Here is a 17,508-nt window from a genome sequence, read left to right as displayed (position 1 = left end):
AGTTTGACCAGCAGGTTATGGCTCACCCACACTGGTTTCTTCCCTTCCTTGCTAGATTTCTTACACCTGGGGATCTCTTGTATTCTTTGGAATTTCTTACATCACAGTGAAATATGATAATATAATCTGCCTTACATTCTACTTTATACATTGTAAGGAATCATATAACAAGGAAGAATCCTGAGAATCCCTGAATGCCTGATGTTAGAACAAGTTTCTGAGTTTCATTTAGTCTTCCCTGCTCATAGTAGGATCAGTCAGAGGTTTCTCAGGTCTGTGTCTGTCTGGTTTTGAGTATCACCCATGATTGATCTTACAGCAGGAAAACAGGAGAAACTGATCTTTTTAGTCCTCTGCATTATGTAACAAATTTTCAGAAAATACCAGCCATAGCACCTGCCTTTGCCACAGATATAAGTCTTTCTATGGAAAAAAATTGAATACTCAAGATACTTTTTTTTTTTCCCTCTGTGGTTCAGTCGAAGCAACAGGAATTCTAAACTCAACCCTCAGATACACTATATGCCCATTATTTACCTGCCTCTGTTTGACAGGATGTTACTAAGAAATGGTAAGATGTTCAATGAAGATTAGGTTGGTCTGTGAACTATACAATACATGCAAGAGTGGTCCATCCTGCAGTATGAGTCTATGTTGCTTAGCACACTCAATCAAATCAACTAACAGGCTGAAAAGCCACAGTGCAGAGTGACAAATTTATTCTTTCTAAGCTAGAGGCTACCGGACCATCTGAAGTAGTAAATGAGAGCTCACTTTCAATACATGCACAGCTTTGACTTTAGAGGACCAACACACATCACAGAGCTCCAGAGACACACACTTCCCACCACCACCAAAGAGGCTTCAAATACTCATTTTTCTCTCTTCTCTCTCCTCCCATGAACATCTTTCTTCATTTATTGTCTGAAAGCTTAATGCACTCCTTTTTCCTCAGACAGCTATCTGACTCATCTTACATACTCCACCAGCGTTCATCTGCAAAAATCCTGTTACCAGTTTATGCTGATAGATAAATATATATATACATGCTCTGCTATTTTCGTGGTGCTACTAGCTCTCCACTCTCATGTCACTCCTAGATGCCTTCGTTAAATTTCCACCCATGCCTCTCCTCCCCTCTGAATTCATTTGAGCCCCTCCATAGCATCACTTCCATCATTCTTTCCCTACCTTTTTCCTAGTGCTCTCCCTTTGTAATCAACCAAATGTGACACGGGTAACTGATTACTGAGGTTAAGACTGGGGGCTGCCTGGGTTGCAGTGCTCATGCCATGATGGTATTCACAATATTGAAGGATATAGGCCAGCAAACTATTAGAGTCGGGAACCTGAATTTCAGGAGAGTAAACTTTCAGTTGTTTAAGGAATTAGCAGGTGGGTCCCCTAGGAAACTGCTCTGAGCTCTTTAAGGACGTTTTTCTTTGAGCACACTACCTCTTCCACATGAAAAAAATCAGGCAAGGAGACCAGAATGGCTTAGTAAGGACCTCCTGAACCAACTCAAGTATAAGAAGAAAATGTACGCAGGCAATGGAACAAGGGACGTGTCCTGGAAAGAATATAGTATGCTGCCCTAATGTATAGGGTTGGTATTATGAAAGCTAAGGCACATTTGGAGCAGAGAAGGACTTGGGGATGCTGGTGGATGAAAATCTGTACATGAGCCAGCAATGTGCACTTGCAGCCCAGAAAGCCAACCATTATCCTGTACTGGATCAAAGGAAGCAAGGTAAAGGGAAGCATGCTTCTCTTCTACTGTGTTCTAATGAGACCCCACCTGAAGTGCTGTCATCAGCTCTAGGGTCCCCAGTACAAGACACACATGGACCTAGTAAAACCAGTCCAGAGGAAAGTCACAAAAATGCCTATGGAGAAAAGCTGAGACAGATGGAATTGTTCGGCTCAGACTACAGAAAGCTCTGGGAAGACTTAATCGGGCATTTCAATACTTAAAGGGAGCTTGTGAGAAAGCAAGAGAGAGAATTTTTTACCAGAGTCTGTAGTGACAGGACGAGTGACAATGCTTTTTAACTGAAAGAGAGAAGATTGGATACAAAAATCTTTTACATAAGGTTCTTGAGATTCCGGAATAGCTTAACCAGCTTAACCAGGGAAGCTGTGCATGCCCCATCACTGGAAGTGTTTAAGGTCAGTCTGAACATATTTTTCAGCAACTTTGTCTAGGGAAAGATGCCCCTGCCCATAGCACAGGTCAGAATAGATTATCTTCAAAGGTTCTTTCCAACTCAAACCAATCTATGATTCTGTGACTCTATGGGTTTGGCCACTGCTTTAAAGGCCCTCAGCTCTGCCCTGAAACAACAGCGTAGGGCCTCAACCTCACCATGCCTGAGCTGGGAATTGCTGGTTTAACCCCTGTGCTGGAGGGCAGTGACTGTTGCCTCACTTGCCCCAGCTTCTGGAAAATAGTCCCCCAAATAGGGTGTAACATCCCTCAGACCTGCAGTCACTGACAAACCACACAGTTGAGGGCCACAGCCAGACCACAGCTGGCAGCCTGGAAGAAGAGAGGGGGCTATGACAAGGAAAAACCAAAGACTGAGGATGAAACTAGTTGCTTCATCTGTTCTGCACTTTGAAAGTACTATTAATATTTATTCTGCTCTTTTTTTTTTTTTTTTTTTTAACATACTCTTAACATGGGATGTAGAGAATAATTTTTATTAATAGTGGCAAGGGGATAAAATTTTTAGATGATTGCAGTCATAAATTATAATAATGGCAAAGCCTAAAATTCCTATTCTTTTATTGCAGTCAGTGGTTGAGCAAGAAGGACCAATCAACACCTGAAATAAAAACGCTGTTATGCACTTGCATTTTACCCTTTTCTGAGGTGTATCAGAAAAAGTTAATATGAATTAACCAAAGGCAGATCTTGTGAATGTGAATTAATAGAAGGATCTTTTCCACACCAGTGCTTTCTACTTCAGGCTCCTGAACTGAATCACAAAGTTCAGTGCAGGTGTCCAACCAATCCTCAGTTTGCAGCTGACTGCTGCAAGGAGTGCTGGGCACTAGGAAAGTACTGCAGTACCTCAGCATTTTTTAAGGAGTGGCATTGTCTTGTTGATTGCATTTGTCCTAAGCAACTTTTAAGTTACTAAGTTATAACCCTTAAATATAAGGTACAATGCATATACATAACTGTGGTTTAGACATATTACAGATGTGTTTAGGTGCTGGCCCAGTCAAAAATGACATGTCAGACTCAGACATAAGTTTTTCAATTTTGGCTTTGAGAAACACTAGAAAATCCTTCATTATTACAATATTATTCCAATTACTACAATTATTATCCCAATAATTGTATTATTATCTCAATTATTATCCCAATTACTACAGCAGTCCCAACCACATTTTTTTTATGTTGAATTATCAATTTGAGCACAGTGATGGAACTGTCCTCTCAATTCAGTGCAAGGAAGTGGTACTTATGTATCACTGCTGTGGTTAGTCAATAAAGAATTTCAGCTCCTTGGGCTGTCAATCTGACAACGGAAGTTTCATTAGCAGTGAAATAAACAATAGCTTGGTTTGACTTCAGTAAAGTAGCTCAGGGTATAAAAAGATTAAACAAAGGAATAAATAGTCAATAAGCTAATCAATTGTCCAGTAGTTTTGATCCCACTACACAGACATGTCTGCCATGACCAGATGATAAGTATCTTTCCAAACTGTAAATGTGCACAGCAAGAAAGTGGAGGTGATCACCTCAGGGGAGGTGATTCTCCTCCTCTACTCTCCTCTTGTGAAACCCCACCTTGAGTAGGGTGTCCAGTTCTGGAGCCCCCAACATAAGGACATACAGCTCTTGGAGCAAGTACAGAGGAGGGCCAAGAAGATGATCTGAGGGCTGGAGCACCTCTTCCATGAAAACAGGCTGAGAGAGTTGGGGTTGTTCAGCCTTGAGAAGAGAAGGCTCTGGGGGGACCTTCAAGCAGCATTCCAGTACCTGAAGAGGGCCTACAAGAAAACTGGAGAGGGACTTTTTACAAGGGTGTGTAGTAATAGGACAAGGGGCAATGGCTTGAAGAGGGGAGATTCTGAAGACAGACTGACACGTCTTCTTCTGCCTTTGGCTTGTTCTTAAAGACAGAAAGAGAAGCAGATATTGAACCCAAACTAGACAAGTATTTGGGAGGCACATTTTTGGAAAGAGAGATTAAAAGATTATGTTTCTTTTACTATAATACTAGGTAAGTGTGCCTTTTGCATGTTTGATATATATATACGAAAATTCAGAGGACTTAGCCAGTTTTAACTCCCCTCCACTTTAACTGCTGCAGCTTTTTTATAATTTTTTAGGATATGTTTTCCTCTATTCTGTATACTTTTGCTCCCATAACTGCTTACCTTCTTTCTTTTAGTAGCAATAACTGAAATTTATTCCTAATATTCTGGCTACTCAGGGACACATAGAAAGAATTAAAATGTTTTAGAGGAACAAATAGACAAAGTTATATTTACGTGTTCCTTAGATATTTCTTTCTTAATTCTTTACTTGAAATTGAGTTGACAGAATCACAAGGTAACATTCAGCTCAGTAAGACAGCAAGTTGTACTTGAAGCTCTAGTTCAGCTGCAATACACACATTTCTGTTTTAGGAATCATGTCGTACAAAGGTATTTCAACTTTCAATGCCCAGCTTTTTTCTTTTTGCATTCTCTGAAATCAAAATACAGGATGCATCTTACATCAGACTCCTTGCAGCTTTCAGACTACTGGACCACAGAGATGAGGTACACCCTATTCCTTTCAGATAAATCAAACTATTTTCATATTTATCTCATGAAGGTTTTTATTAAGAGAATTCTCCTATCTACAAAGCCAGATGAAAACAAATGATTTTCAGTTTTGGCTAGCAAACATTATAATAATTAAAAATCATCAGTAAAACTGTCCCTAGAGGGCAATCTTGTTAGACAGAATGTTAGTGCTTAAAAGAGCACAAACACTGAATATATTCACTTTGAATACTTTAATTAAGGAAGACAATAAAACAAGTAAAATGGAGCATTAATGTCAGTTGGGTTATATGGCTCAGAACCAGAAAATACAGTCTAGTATCAACAATCTTGTTCATTGAGCATGACTATGTAGAAAAGAAGAAAGTCCCTTACCTCCACAAACTCCCATTTTGGATTCGTCAGGAAATAATTAAAAATTACCAAAAATGTTTTTTATGTTTTGGGAGCATTTTTTCACACTTGCTTTCCCTTTTGTGTTGAGAAAAACTACTTACCATGTTCAAGTTTTTTAAGAGAAATAATAAAAACATTTTAAAATACAAAATCATCTCTTAAAAAATAATAGGAACTTCCTAGTCCTAAATTCCCCAAGGTATGTCGAAAGGGTGTCATAATTATGTGAAAATTCTGGAATGCAGCCTAGCAAGCTAGCACACAACACAGAGTAAAGAGAAAAAAAGATATACCTAAATTTGTGTTCAGTGTGTAAAACAATGTTTTGTGTAGCAGCATTAATTTCTTTAATTACTGCCAACCCCCACATGGGGTATCTGCACATTCTGGCATGTGAAGCTGCTCTTTTGAGTAACATCATCTTTGAAGAAAACCTGCCTTAGACTTCCTTCTCTTCCTGACAAAATGAAAAGGCATAGAGACATTCCTTTCTAACTTGCCATCTGTTGTCACTAACATCAAGAGCTGTGTTCTTCACCTTCATGTCCTTCATCCCACAACTGAGCAACAACAATCAGTACAACAGCAACAAGGTAACTCAAGACTCCATCCAACAGTCTGGGGGAAAAGACTTAATTTGCATTCTTTTTAACAGGCAACACTACACTAAAGACTGAGCCTGCCAGACTGAAAAACCTTCATGTGTAAAAACACAGCATCAGTAAATTAGTTCTAGGGTGAGGATAAGGAAAGAATCTACCTGCAGTATCTTGGATCATACTGATTTGCTTTGGTAGGGAAAAAAAGATGAGTTTTTTTCATCTTTTCAAGAATCAGAGGGGATCAGTTATCATGCTGTATCCAAGAAGCTAATATCTAAAAGATAATCTTTTAGAGCTCAGATGTTGAATAAATTAGCTATCTGGAACACTCTTCATCTCTTAAGGATTCCTGATCAAAAGGCTTCCATCTCCCTAGTTTCTTGTTTGCTTGTGCTCCTCCATCTTAATTTAATGCCAGACTTTGATGACAAATCTCTCAGTTCTGGTTTTATTTCTGCACCTATAGAAACAGGTACCTTCAGCATTATTGCCCCTTGGAAATCTCTTCTTTACTACATTTCAGAGCCTAGGTGATTTGAGCCCTATGCCTTTTTATCAGTTTAGTGTTGCTCTGATCTTTTCTGAGACTTACAGGTAACTCTTGCTATGTTTTAGTACATAGATTTTGAGACAAGTCGTCTTTGACCTGAGAAATCTGAAAGGAAGAATGATGCACTAAAAAAAAAAAAAAAAGCTATCACTTGCAAGCAGGTAACAGACATTTGTTGAATTTGGAAAGTTTAGCAATGAGGTAGTAGTTGACCTTGAAGCTCTTCAGCTGGTATACAAAGATGGCACTGATTACAGAAAAGAAAAATGAACTCTTCAGGTGGAGTGCTAACAAAAGAAGGTAGTTTTGCTCTAGGGGAGTAAAGGAGATCTTTCCTTGTCTGCACTTTCTACTGCAGGCAACAAAAGAAGACCAAGTAATGGTAATTACAGTTGCTAACCTTTATTAGCAATAATTCGCACAGCAACATGAAGTGGCAGATGGCATGCTGCAACTCTGAAATTTTATGAAGAGTGAGTAATATAAATGTAACCCTGAAGAGAGATTACTGAGACATTTAGAAAAATTGACATGAAAAATAATTGAATGTAATGCACACCAATTCAGAAGTCTATGTAAATGACCTCTGCAAAATTACCTGATAGATTTGAATGGATGAGACAAAGAAATATTTCTCTCCCTCATATTTCTGAGTGTTTCTGAACTCTGCAAACACTTCTGTCATTTAAACAAGATGTCTTTATCAGTTTTTTTTTCCCCAGTGTTTTATGCCTATTTTTTGACCTACTTTCAGGATTGTCACTTGATGTTTACTTTGGGTATTCTCAAGTTCCAAGGAGATGTATAACTGAATATACTGCATGTCGTTGGCTCAGTCTAACATCAAAGCACTATCAAATCCAGGAATGGAAGCAATGGCGTAAACCCTCATGTCTTTGAACAAATTGAACAGATTACATACTTTATGTCTAGAACCAATTAGTTGCATGTAAACAACTGATAACCAAGGGTATCTGTGTTATTCAGTATAGCAGAATACATCAGGTCATCAGGACATCTCTTACCATAAAGTACCAACTTTTATACATTTTCAAAGCACAATTCAAGCCTTTTCAACACTCAGCAGTAGTCATTTATACATCAAAGTTTATACGGCTAATTATTTAGCATGTGAGTAACTCTCAGAATGCTAATTTCAGTATTAAAAATTCAGATTTTCAGAGAAGCCTGTATAAAATAAAACATTTAGAAAGACTATGGTGTTTGTCACCATCAATACTGATAGTGTAGAAGATATTTTAGAAAAAGATTAAGAATCAAGGATGCCTCCGTTCTCACATTTGCTATTAGAATAACAGAAAGAAAGGAAAAAAGACAATGATCTTCATAGAACGGTATAATAGAATCATAGAATGGCTATAGGTGAAGGGGACCTTAAAGATCACCTAGTGACAACCCCACTGCATGGGCAGGGACACCTTCCACTAAACCAGGTTGCTCAAGGCTCCATCCAACCTGGCCTTGAACACTTCCAGGGAAGGGGCAGCAACAGCATATTTGGGCAACCTGTTCCAGCATCTCATTACCATCACTAATGATTTCAGACAATATCCTAATTATAAAATCTTGCCATTCACCTACTTCTGTATGAAGACTGTAACTTACCACAAATAACTGAGCATTTTATCTTGCTACAACTAAATTTACCAAAGATCACCTAATATGTACCTTGCTTAACTTTGCCTAAGAAATATTATTTAAGTAAATCTTTGAAGTATTTTATAAAGGAGTGCCAAAACTTCCAAGCATATAAACAATAGGAAAAAGACAAAAGTAACCATTAAGTTAAACTCAGACAGTACTCCTGCTCAAATACTATTGTCACTTGATGAGATTGGTATTTCCCCAGATTCTGTTGCAAACCCAAATTTGACTTGTCACATCCTGGTAACCAGCATTTAAAAAATAGCTTTGTGCTTAAAAATAATATTGTTCTGATATAAAGCTATGAAAGAAAGTAACAAAACAATTTGCAGTTGCTTTTCAAGGGTCTGTTATGTCTTCATCTACCTTTAACATATGCTGTAATGTAAACAATACAACTTTCTACTATGGCTGGGCTATTTTAACTGAGCAGACCTACAAAAATTTCATGACTGCCCCTTCCATGCATGGAATGAACAAGCCTAACATATATACATGACAATACTTAAGGATACTCATTGAAGAGTGACTTTTGTATTTGTGGTCCTTTTTCTCTAATTGTGACCTTCAAAGATAAAGGGTTCCTATTATAACTGTGATATGTTTTTTTTCCCTGCATCCAATCTGTCATTTAGTGGAAGCAAGTATAATAATTATAGATCTGCATTAGTCTGCTTGCTATTGCTGAAGAGCAAGCACTGCTTTGTAGAGGATAATAATGTAGTTTCTGTAATTGCAGTCTAAATAAACTTTCCTATAATACTTCTATTGATCTGACAGAACATAACAATTTAAATCCCAGACAAATCCAGAAAGGTCATTAACTAAAATTCGATTACCCATAGAAACTAGTGGTGGGGAAGACAATGTCGATTTTCTAATTATGCGTTGTGTACAGTTTACCTATACTATAACCATTTCATGTAATTTGTACATATGTACATATATTTCATATTGTACTATCATACACAAGAGATGACTTCAAAGATGAAATGGATAAAGCTGAAAATTCATACTTTTTCAAGCTTACATCTTATAAACATATTATTATACCCTTCTATAAAAACAATTTTGTATTTACTAGCACAATCTATTTTAAAAACAATTTAAAGAAAAAGTCTTACATTGATTTCTTCTAGTGGAAATGGAAAACCAAACAAAATCAAAAACTTCTCTTTTTGCATCTGGTAGCTACATTTTTACATGCCAGTTCCACATATGCCAGACGTTATCTTCATCACCCCCATGACATAATGATGGTAATATAATCTACTCATGTAAGGTATCTGAGCACCAACTGATGGCAGTCAATGCTGTCTGGGTTAGATAGCATTCCACTACTGTACTGCTTGACAGAACTAAAACATATTCACCTACACTGCAACTAAATATATAATCAGGCTTCATTTTCTACCTTATCAGCCAAAACAGAGAAAATGCTTCCTGACAATGGTTTCTGAAAAATAGTTTTGTATGTTGTTAGTAATAAGGATATTGTGACTGCTACTCTCAAAAAAAAATTTTTTTTTAATTTTTTTTTTTCCTTAACTTCAAAAGACAATACCTTATAATTGAAGATGAAACCTTGCTTTTGTTTTGGCTGCGAAGTCATTTCAGTACAAAATAATCTCAAGTAATACCCTGGCATTACAACTGACACAATTAATTTATAAAAATTTTGACTGTCAACCACTTCAGAACTGCTTTAAGAAGGCAAGTAAAAGGACCAATATATATGAAAATGATTAAATATGCTCTAACAAGTACAGCACATAGGTTTAGTAATGGACTTACAAATCAATGAAAAAAATCCACAAATTTTGTAGTAAAGAGAACAGTCATCTACATCTTGCCCTGTTATGTGGAACTGCTTATTACCCATTCCCCACAGTTCAAAAAATTATGTCAGCCACAGTGTCCACAATCCTTTCTCAGTTTTGTCCCCTTATGCATGTATTACACACTGGCAATGCACGAAACCTCTAATCTGTAGCTAACAATAACAGATGGTTTTCTTGTTCACTTCTAATGAGCCATTTTTAAAGTGTCAGCACCATTTTTGTTTGTATAAACTTCCTATTTACTAAGATTGCCTGAATTAAAAAAAATGAAAATGTGCTTTTAGGGGACTGTTAAATGAAGGGCAAAAGAAAAGACTGAGTCCATTATGAATCATCTGCAAGAGAAGCATTTTAAGAAAGTTGGGTGAGAAATAATGAGACAGTGGAATCTGTCTTGAAAAACTTTTCAGCCATTCTTCTGTTCACTGCCTATTTTATTTCTGTCCATTCTACATGTAATTCTCATGCTCCCTTCTCAAAGAATACTTAGTGGTGACAGCATTATTTTAAAGTCCGGAAGTGTAGCTACAGAAGTCAAGCCATGAATTTCAATTTTAATATCATTGCTATAAAACATCATAGGGGAATGACTTCCAATGAAGCTCTGCCATGCAGAAAAAAGCCAAGTATTAAAAGTTATATACTCACTTTAAGATAACATAAATAGGTAAGGCAGTTAAATAAAATTAAAAAAAAATTTAAAAAAGAATCAATGCTACCATGCTACCTGTTGTCATTTACATTGAAGGTAATAGGACATTTCTTTGTCCTGTTATTTTTATTTATTAGACCAAACCTCATTATGAACACCCAGCTTTCTATCTCACTTGCATTTCTCCTTAAGCTTTATCCACCGTTTCATCCAGCACTCTAGCTCATATATATGCCTTTTATAGCATAACCATCTTATCCTCAGACCTCAAGAAATAAGAATATTCTAAGATGGTCCAAACTTTTTCTCCAAATCCCTGCTTCCTGCTTCCTCAATGCTTTTGAGCAAATTCTGAATCAATAAGTTGAAAAGTTCCTTTTTTTAAAAAGAGCTCCATGCAATTTGCCAACCCAGTTTTGGCAAACTCCTGCAGAGCCAGTTCTTCCACCTCTGCAAAACTATTGGACTACTACCATTTTTAATCTTTCTTCATCCTTAGATGTGAATAATTTCTATGCCTTTTACATGCACCAGAGTGCTGAATTCTCCTGTTCATACACACTTCAGGATGCTTAGTATGTGCTTGTACAGTTTTAAAACTGGTCCTTGTGCATAACCCCTCAATTGCACGTGTCCACTTCTCTGCATTTTCTCTTCAGAAGTGACCTGGAAGTCGAGGAGCTTAAGTTTGAGGAAAGACAAGAGGTACCTCAGTGGGGCCTAGATTTTTACCCTAAGCCCCTTTCTTAAAAGATGCAGGGCAGTCAGCCTGCTCATTCTCCACATGCTGTCAGTACAGGGATAACTCAGTATTTTTTCCCAAAATCTGTTACAAATGATTCCAACTTATTCTTAGAGAAACTGGCATCTCCATTCCACCCCATTTCATCACTTGCGAAAAATGAAAGGGATCCACACAACCATAGATTTTTTCTGTATTCTTGGATAGACAACCCACAACTGTTCTGAGCAACCTGTCCTAATGTTCTAACAGTAAAATAAGCCTTTTCTTGCATTAAAATGGACTTCCCCATATACCAACTTCTACTTGCTGCCTCCTGTCCTTTTACTGGGTACCACTGAGACAAGAGTCTGTCTCTGTCTTCTTTACCTATGCCCTCCCCTTGACCCCTCCTCCTAGTACTACATCCATTGATCCTGCTAAGCCATCTCTTCTCCAGATGAAACATGAAAAGTTCTTTCCGTGTTTGGAAATGTTCTGGTCCTTGGATTGTCTTAGTGGTCTTTTGCTGGATTCTCTCCAGTTTATCCATGTTTCCTACTGAGAAGCCCATAGGACACAGGACTCTAGATCAATCTTACAAGTACTGAGGGGAGGGATTATCTCCCTCTACCTGATGTTGATGTTCTTCTTAATGCATTCTAATGCTGCTATCCTTCCATACTGACCTTGTGGTTAGACCTCCATGACTGGCCACCAGCTGGTTTTTGTGCCTGGTAGTTCAGCTACTTTTGTCTATGAGGATGTTGTGATGGATGATGTCTCAAGTCTTGCTAAAATCAAGATAAACAACATCCACAGCTCTCACATCTGTCAAGCCAGTCATCTTATTGAATTCTACTGTCACGCATGCTTTCACCTTTGTAAATCTATGCTCCCAATCACCTGTTCCATCATGTATGTGGAAATTTCTTCAAGGATTCCATCAAGGATTGCTCCAGCTTCAGGGGTCAGGGTGAGGCTGACAAGGCTACAGTTTGCTAGATCCTTACGTTTCTTGAAGATTGCAACATTGTCCACTTTCAGCCATCCCTTTTCTGCCCTTTTTCCTTTCTATTCTGTGGCATATTTCCATTCTCTTCTCTTTCAATCATCAGCAACCTCTTACAGTCACCAAGACCTTTTAGAGATATTCAAGAGTGGCCTCACAATGAAGTAATCCAGCTCCTTCAGGACTCAATACATCCTACCAGAATTCTGCAGCAGGATTTTCCCGAGTAAAATCATTCACCCTCTCCTCCTGATGTTATTTTGTGTCTCAGCTATAGCTGGTTCAGGTACTTCACTGGACAGAGCTTCCAATCCATCCTCTGTTACCAGGTCACTGAACCTACTCTGTAGCTGCAGAGTTGTGGATGGGGCAGGAGCACTCACCCTGTTGTTGAGGTCACAAGCTTCCAGCCTTCATTATCATTGGCATCTCTATTTCCAAACCTCCTAAGCACAGACTCTGCCTGGTCCTCCTTCACTATGCTTAGGAGTTCAAGTTTTTGTAAATGTAAGGTCTTGGAGAATACAATGTCATTCTTGGCACTTCAGAAGCTGCACAGTCTGGGACTGCCTCCTGTCGCTCACTTTGCTAATCCTCATTTACTGATCCTCCTTCAGCTCTTAAGTGTCTCCTGCAGATAAAGACTCTGTATCCTCTGGTCTCAGCCTCCCCAAGTTTCCAGACATCTCTACAGCCCCAGGTGCACACAACTACATCCCCCCAGACAAACTCAGTCTGGTGTCAGGCCTCTACTGTGCTGAGGAATTTGCTCCTATGCATGGTCAGCAATAGTGCCCTGTAGCACCTCACTGCTTAAGTACACAGTGTTCTCAATGGAGTTTCTGGCCCTCTTCTACACTACTGCCCCTACTGGCTGTGCTCTAGGCTTGGTAGATACATACTCTTTTCCTGGGATTTGCAGAAAGGCTGCTTGACCATTCCTAACAAGGAGTCAGCTGAAAACCAAAAACTCCAAGTCCCCGTTGATCAAGAAACTTTCACAACAAAGCTTGTGAGAAATTGGAAACTGCCACAGCTTACTAGAAGTCACAGCTTTCTGTAGCTATCCCCTCCCTGGAGTTGCAGACACCCTGAGGCTCACCTCAAAGACTTCATAACAGTCCTTTTATGAGTCCAGATGTAGTTCCCAGAAAATCTAGCATATCTCAGGCCAGAGCCCTGAAACTGCTATGCAAACTGCTTCAGCTGTTAGCTGTTAGCTGTGCATTTGTACATTATTTACACTGAAAGTGTTTAAATGCCCCAGAACTATGATAAATTTGGATAATTTTTATATCACATTTCATGTACTCTCAAAGCTATGCCTCAGGTACCTTGCCATTTTAGAAATTATTTTCTACTCCCTCCATTTAACCTGCAGATGCATCAAATGATCATTTCATGTGGTTTTGGGTGTCTGTTACCAAAATATGTTATAAGTAATTTATTTTAAGTACATTGCCTAATGACTTAATAAATATACCAGGAACAATTCTACTGTTAAAGAAGGAAAAGTTGATGAGCTGGTTTAGGGGGGGTACTTACTCTGGCTTCCAGATACTTACTCTTTGTTGTTTAAAAATTCATGTTTCGTTGGGATTTTCAATGAAAATGCCACTGTTAAATAATAGCCAACATATGCTGTAAGGAGTGCAAAATGTCAGTGACTTTTTCAAAGATGCTACCGAGATGACTCAGTGATATTTTGTTGTTTGCCTAAGGCAACAAACACCCTAAAGCTGATTTCACACACTGTAGTATAACAAGCAGCATAATACACATTTCCTGTTGTTAGTAGTAGCAGAGATTGAACCATGTAACACTGTGTTTGGAGGAAGCACTTATTTGTGCTTTTACATATTTCTTTAATCAATTCATTAGTAAAACTCCTGACTGTCACTATAAATCTCTTGAAGATTTTTCTGAGTAAGAAGCACATACATAGCTTCGTGCTAGGATTAGTAGTCAAAACTTTGCAGAAAATTTGCAAAAATTACAAGTCAGAACTCAATATGTCAGAATCACAGCAGACTAATGTTTTGGGAAACATGTCCACAGCAAGGGCTGAAGAGCTGGCCAAAGAACCCTGAAGAAACATCAGCTAAGAAGCCAGATGCTGCTTGAAAAAAAATGTTCCAGAGTTTGGCATCTGGGACTATTAAATGCCAAGCTGATCCCCATCTGTGGAAAAACCTGTTTACTGCTTCTGGTGGAAAAAGTGTAAGAAAGAATATAGCAGTAGTTTAAAGGCGTTTCAGTGAAAACAGAAGGCAGGCTGAACTCAGCAAATTATAATCACTACTTTTCAATTCCATGATTGTTTAAAATCCACTCATTTAGAAATAAACATATTTTAAAAATATACTACATAGATATGCATGCTTTTACTTAGGGATCTTTCAGACATTAACCCATCTCTAACTTAGGAATTATCTGTTTATACAACTTAACCACAGAATTATTCTTGCACAGAAAAAAAAGAAAACAAGTATGCTGCCTTTCTGTAACTACAATAATCAAAGTTCATGGTATACATAACACTGCAACACATCCTAATGACAAAAGACTTGTCCTTTTTTTATGAACTCAGCACAAGTAAATGACAGTTACACTAATGGAAAATAATTTATTTTTTTTCTGAAAAGATGTGGCTTCAAATGCTAAGAGGCAAAGAGGGGAGTTACAGGGCAAGATGTTTTATTTCAGAATGCACTGAGAACATAACAGAAAGGAGACTAAGTCGCACTGTCTGACAGTATAGTTATCCAAGTTGTCAGCTGGCATAAATTATTATCTAAGTAAAGATGAAGAAAGATGACCATGGCACGGTTACTAATTGAAGAAGTACTGTTACAAAGGCTAGCACAGTTTGAGATTAATTCTGAAATTACTCAAAAGACCCTCCACTACACAAACAACTTAGTACTTGAAATTGGAGTCTAATAAGAAATCAGAAAAACAGGGGTTCGTACATGAAAAGATAAACAACAAAAGGGTTTAAATGAAGAGCATTTAAATACAGACATTTTTGCACATTATCACTAATTTCTCTCAGTGCTTAAGCCTCATATTAAAGTGACACTGGCATCAATTCACTTTTGTCTTTAAAGAAGTTAGTAAGGAAAACAGTGTTTCGGTGCAAACCATACAAATAACATCACAAAACTATCTACAGTTTTTACTGACTACCCACGTATGGCTCAGTGATAACATTAGACAACTCAGATCTGTATCATATGTAGCCAAAGAGAACCATTGCACCCAAAAAAGGCTGTTTAGAAGTAGGCTGAAGTAACTGTACCTAGTATTTCCAGACACAGGAACACTAAAATTGTATAACTGGATTTCAGAGTACTCTCACAACACTTACAGTATTTCATAACACACATGAACATATACATAATCTCCATAACCATGAAGGTCAAATGGAGACCCGTGATATAGCTGCACAAGCAGGGTATAAGAGAACTGGTGCCAAACTAAAATCTATAGGCTAAGAATGAGCAGGCAGGAAACGTGTCTGTCTGTGTAAAAACAAGTGACACAAAAAGGGGTCCTGATTTCAGAAGATCACACTTTTCTCTTGGGGAGGAAGAAGGAAGCACAAAACTGGTATATGAGGAAAGACAGGGTAAAAAAGAAGACTGGACACTTCCCTCACTGAAGAACTCTAAGTACTGACTACCTTGACCTCAGCAACTAAGAACCATCAGCACCATAGCCAGCAGCACTAACTAAACAGCATGGGTTCCATAGTACTGCACGGTTATATGAACATATAAGATAAATATACAAATACAAATGCTTGTTTTCAAGAGTGGTAGGCTTTCCTCCTGGTTCTTGTCTCTATTACCAGGAATAGAGTACAAATTAAAGAATCTGCTGGCTAGATTGTTTATGGAATTCTTATCCCCATAAGACTCCAAAAAAAAAATTTTAAATCATAAATGCATGATTGGAATAAAGACTGGGGTTTCAGTTAAAAATAAGACAACCAGAGTCAAATCCTCATGCTCTCTCCCAGAGCGACCGTGTAGTTAAATTACTATTTGTTGCTATTTTAAACCACAAGGTGGCAGCAACGATATAATCTCTTTATCAAAGTGTCCAACTATGTCCACTCCCACTACTCCTATTCTTAAAGCATCTCCTGTGCCTACAGAACATATATGACAGAGAAAGATCTTACATTTTGAGGAAATAAAATTCCAGATAAGATTACCTGTTAATTGTTTAGAAATGATGCATTTTTTTTGTTTGTTTTACTTTTTTCATCTACAATTATTTATGTCTGCTGACTTCATATGAATGCACAGTGAATCAGTGTATCCACACATAGGCTGTTTGCTCTACTCTGTGTAGTAACATTCCACTTCCCAAGCTGCAAAATGAAAAAATAACTGGATATGTAAGTCTCATTCCTCATCTAGTGAGAAGATGCAAGACTTACCGATAGCTGTTGAAAAGATCCATGCAGGTGCCATTGTTTTGACAAGGCTCTGAATTACATTCATTTGATTCATATTCACAAAATGTTCCTTCCCATCCAGGCAAGCAAACACATTGGTATCGCTGTAATATATTAAATAAAATAAATAATTGGTTTGGGTTTTTATTATTATTTTTAAACAAGAGGAATTATAACCAATTACTGTGCATCTTTTGTCTTCTAACAGGTGCTTCTCCATTTCAAAACTTGAAAATTCGGTAAATGTATCCACAGCTTGACATATTAATATTGTGAAAAAAGACTATTCAGTGTTATCTCCAGCTTCTAAATATGCTGGTATCTCATTCGATGAGGTGTTTGACATAGTATCAAAGAAGCAAACAGCATTAAGCATCTTTTTCCTGTCCATGTTCTAAAAAACCAAAACAAAAAAACCCACAATAAAAAGTTGAACATCTGGTCAATTGACTATTAATTGAGGAGGGGCAGCAATGCAAACATTTCCGTTCAGCTGTAGTTTTAATTGCTTCTTTTGTAGCACACTTGCTTCTAACAAGGCATCTTTTACCTAAAGTTAGGCAACACTTTAATGATAAGCATGACTAATGTGAATTTTTTTTCATTTCATGCTAAACATTGCAAAAGCCTTCAGGGTGGATTTTCAAGCCTATTAAAAATCCATGTAAATTGGAAGCCATTAACAGACAGCAAAAAAAGTGTAAGAGTTTTTTAAAAAATTGAGTGCATAAATCATGATGATGAAACGTGTAATGTATAAGAAGCATTGTGGCATACATAGGCTTTACAATTTGCAAATCATGTTGCTGTGTG

General features: G+C 37.6%; 1 protein-coding gene across 1 annotated transcript in view; it reads right to left on the bottom strand.

Moving 5' to 3' along the window:
* The window catches only part of EYS (eyes shut homolog), a 709,634-nt gene that overhangs the window by 435,022 nt on the left and 257,104 nt on the right, over positions 1-17,508 (bottom strand). The window contains exon 20 of the mRNA XM_030447573.1: positions 16,678-16,799. Within this exon, the coding sequence (XP_030303433.1) occupies positions 16,678-16,799 (122 nt within the window). The remainder of the gene's footprint in view (positions 1-16,677; positions 16,800-17,508) is intronic.

The sequence above is a fragment of the Calypte anna genome, chromosome 3, assembly GCF_003957555.1.
Source record: "Calypte anna isolate BGI_N300 chromosome 3, bCalAnn1_v1.p, whole genome shotgun sequence".
Taxonomy (NCBI): Eukaryota; Metazoa; Chordata; class Aves; order Apodiformes; family Trochilidae; genus Calypte; species Calypte anna.
This window is presented reverse-complemented; position numbering and strand designations above follow the sequence as displayed.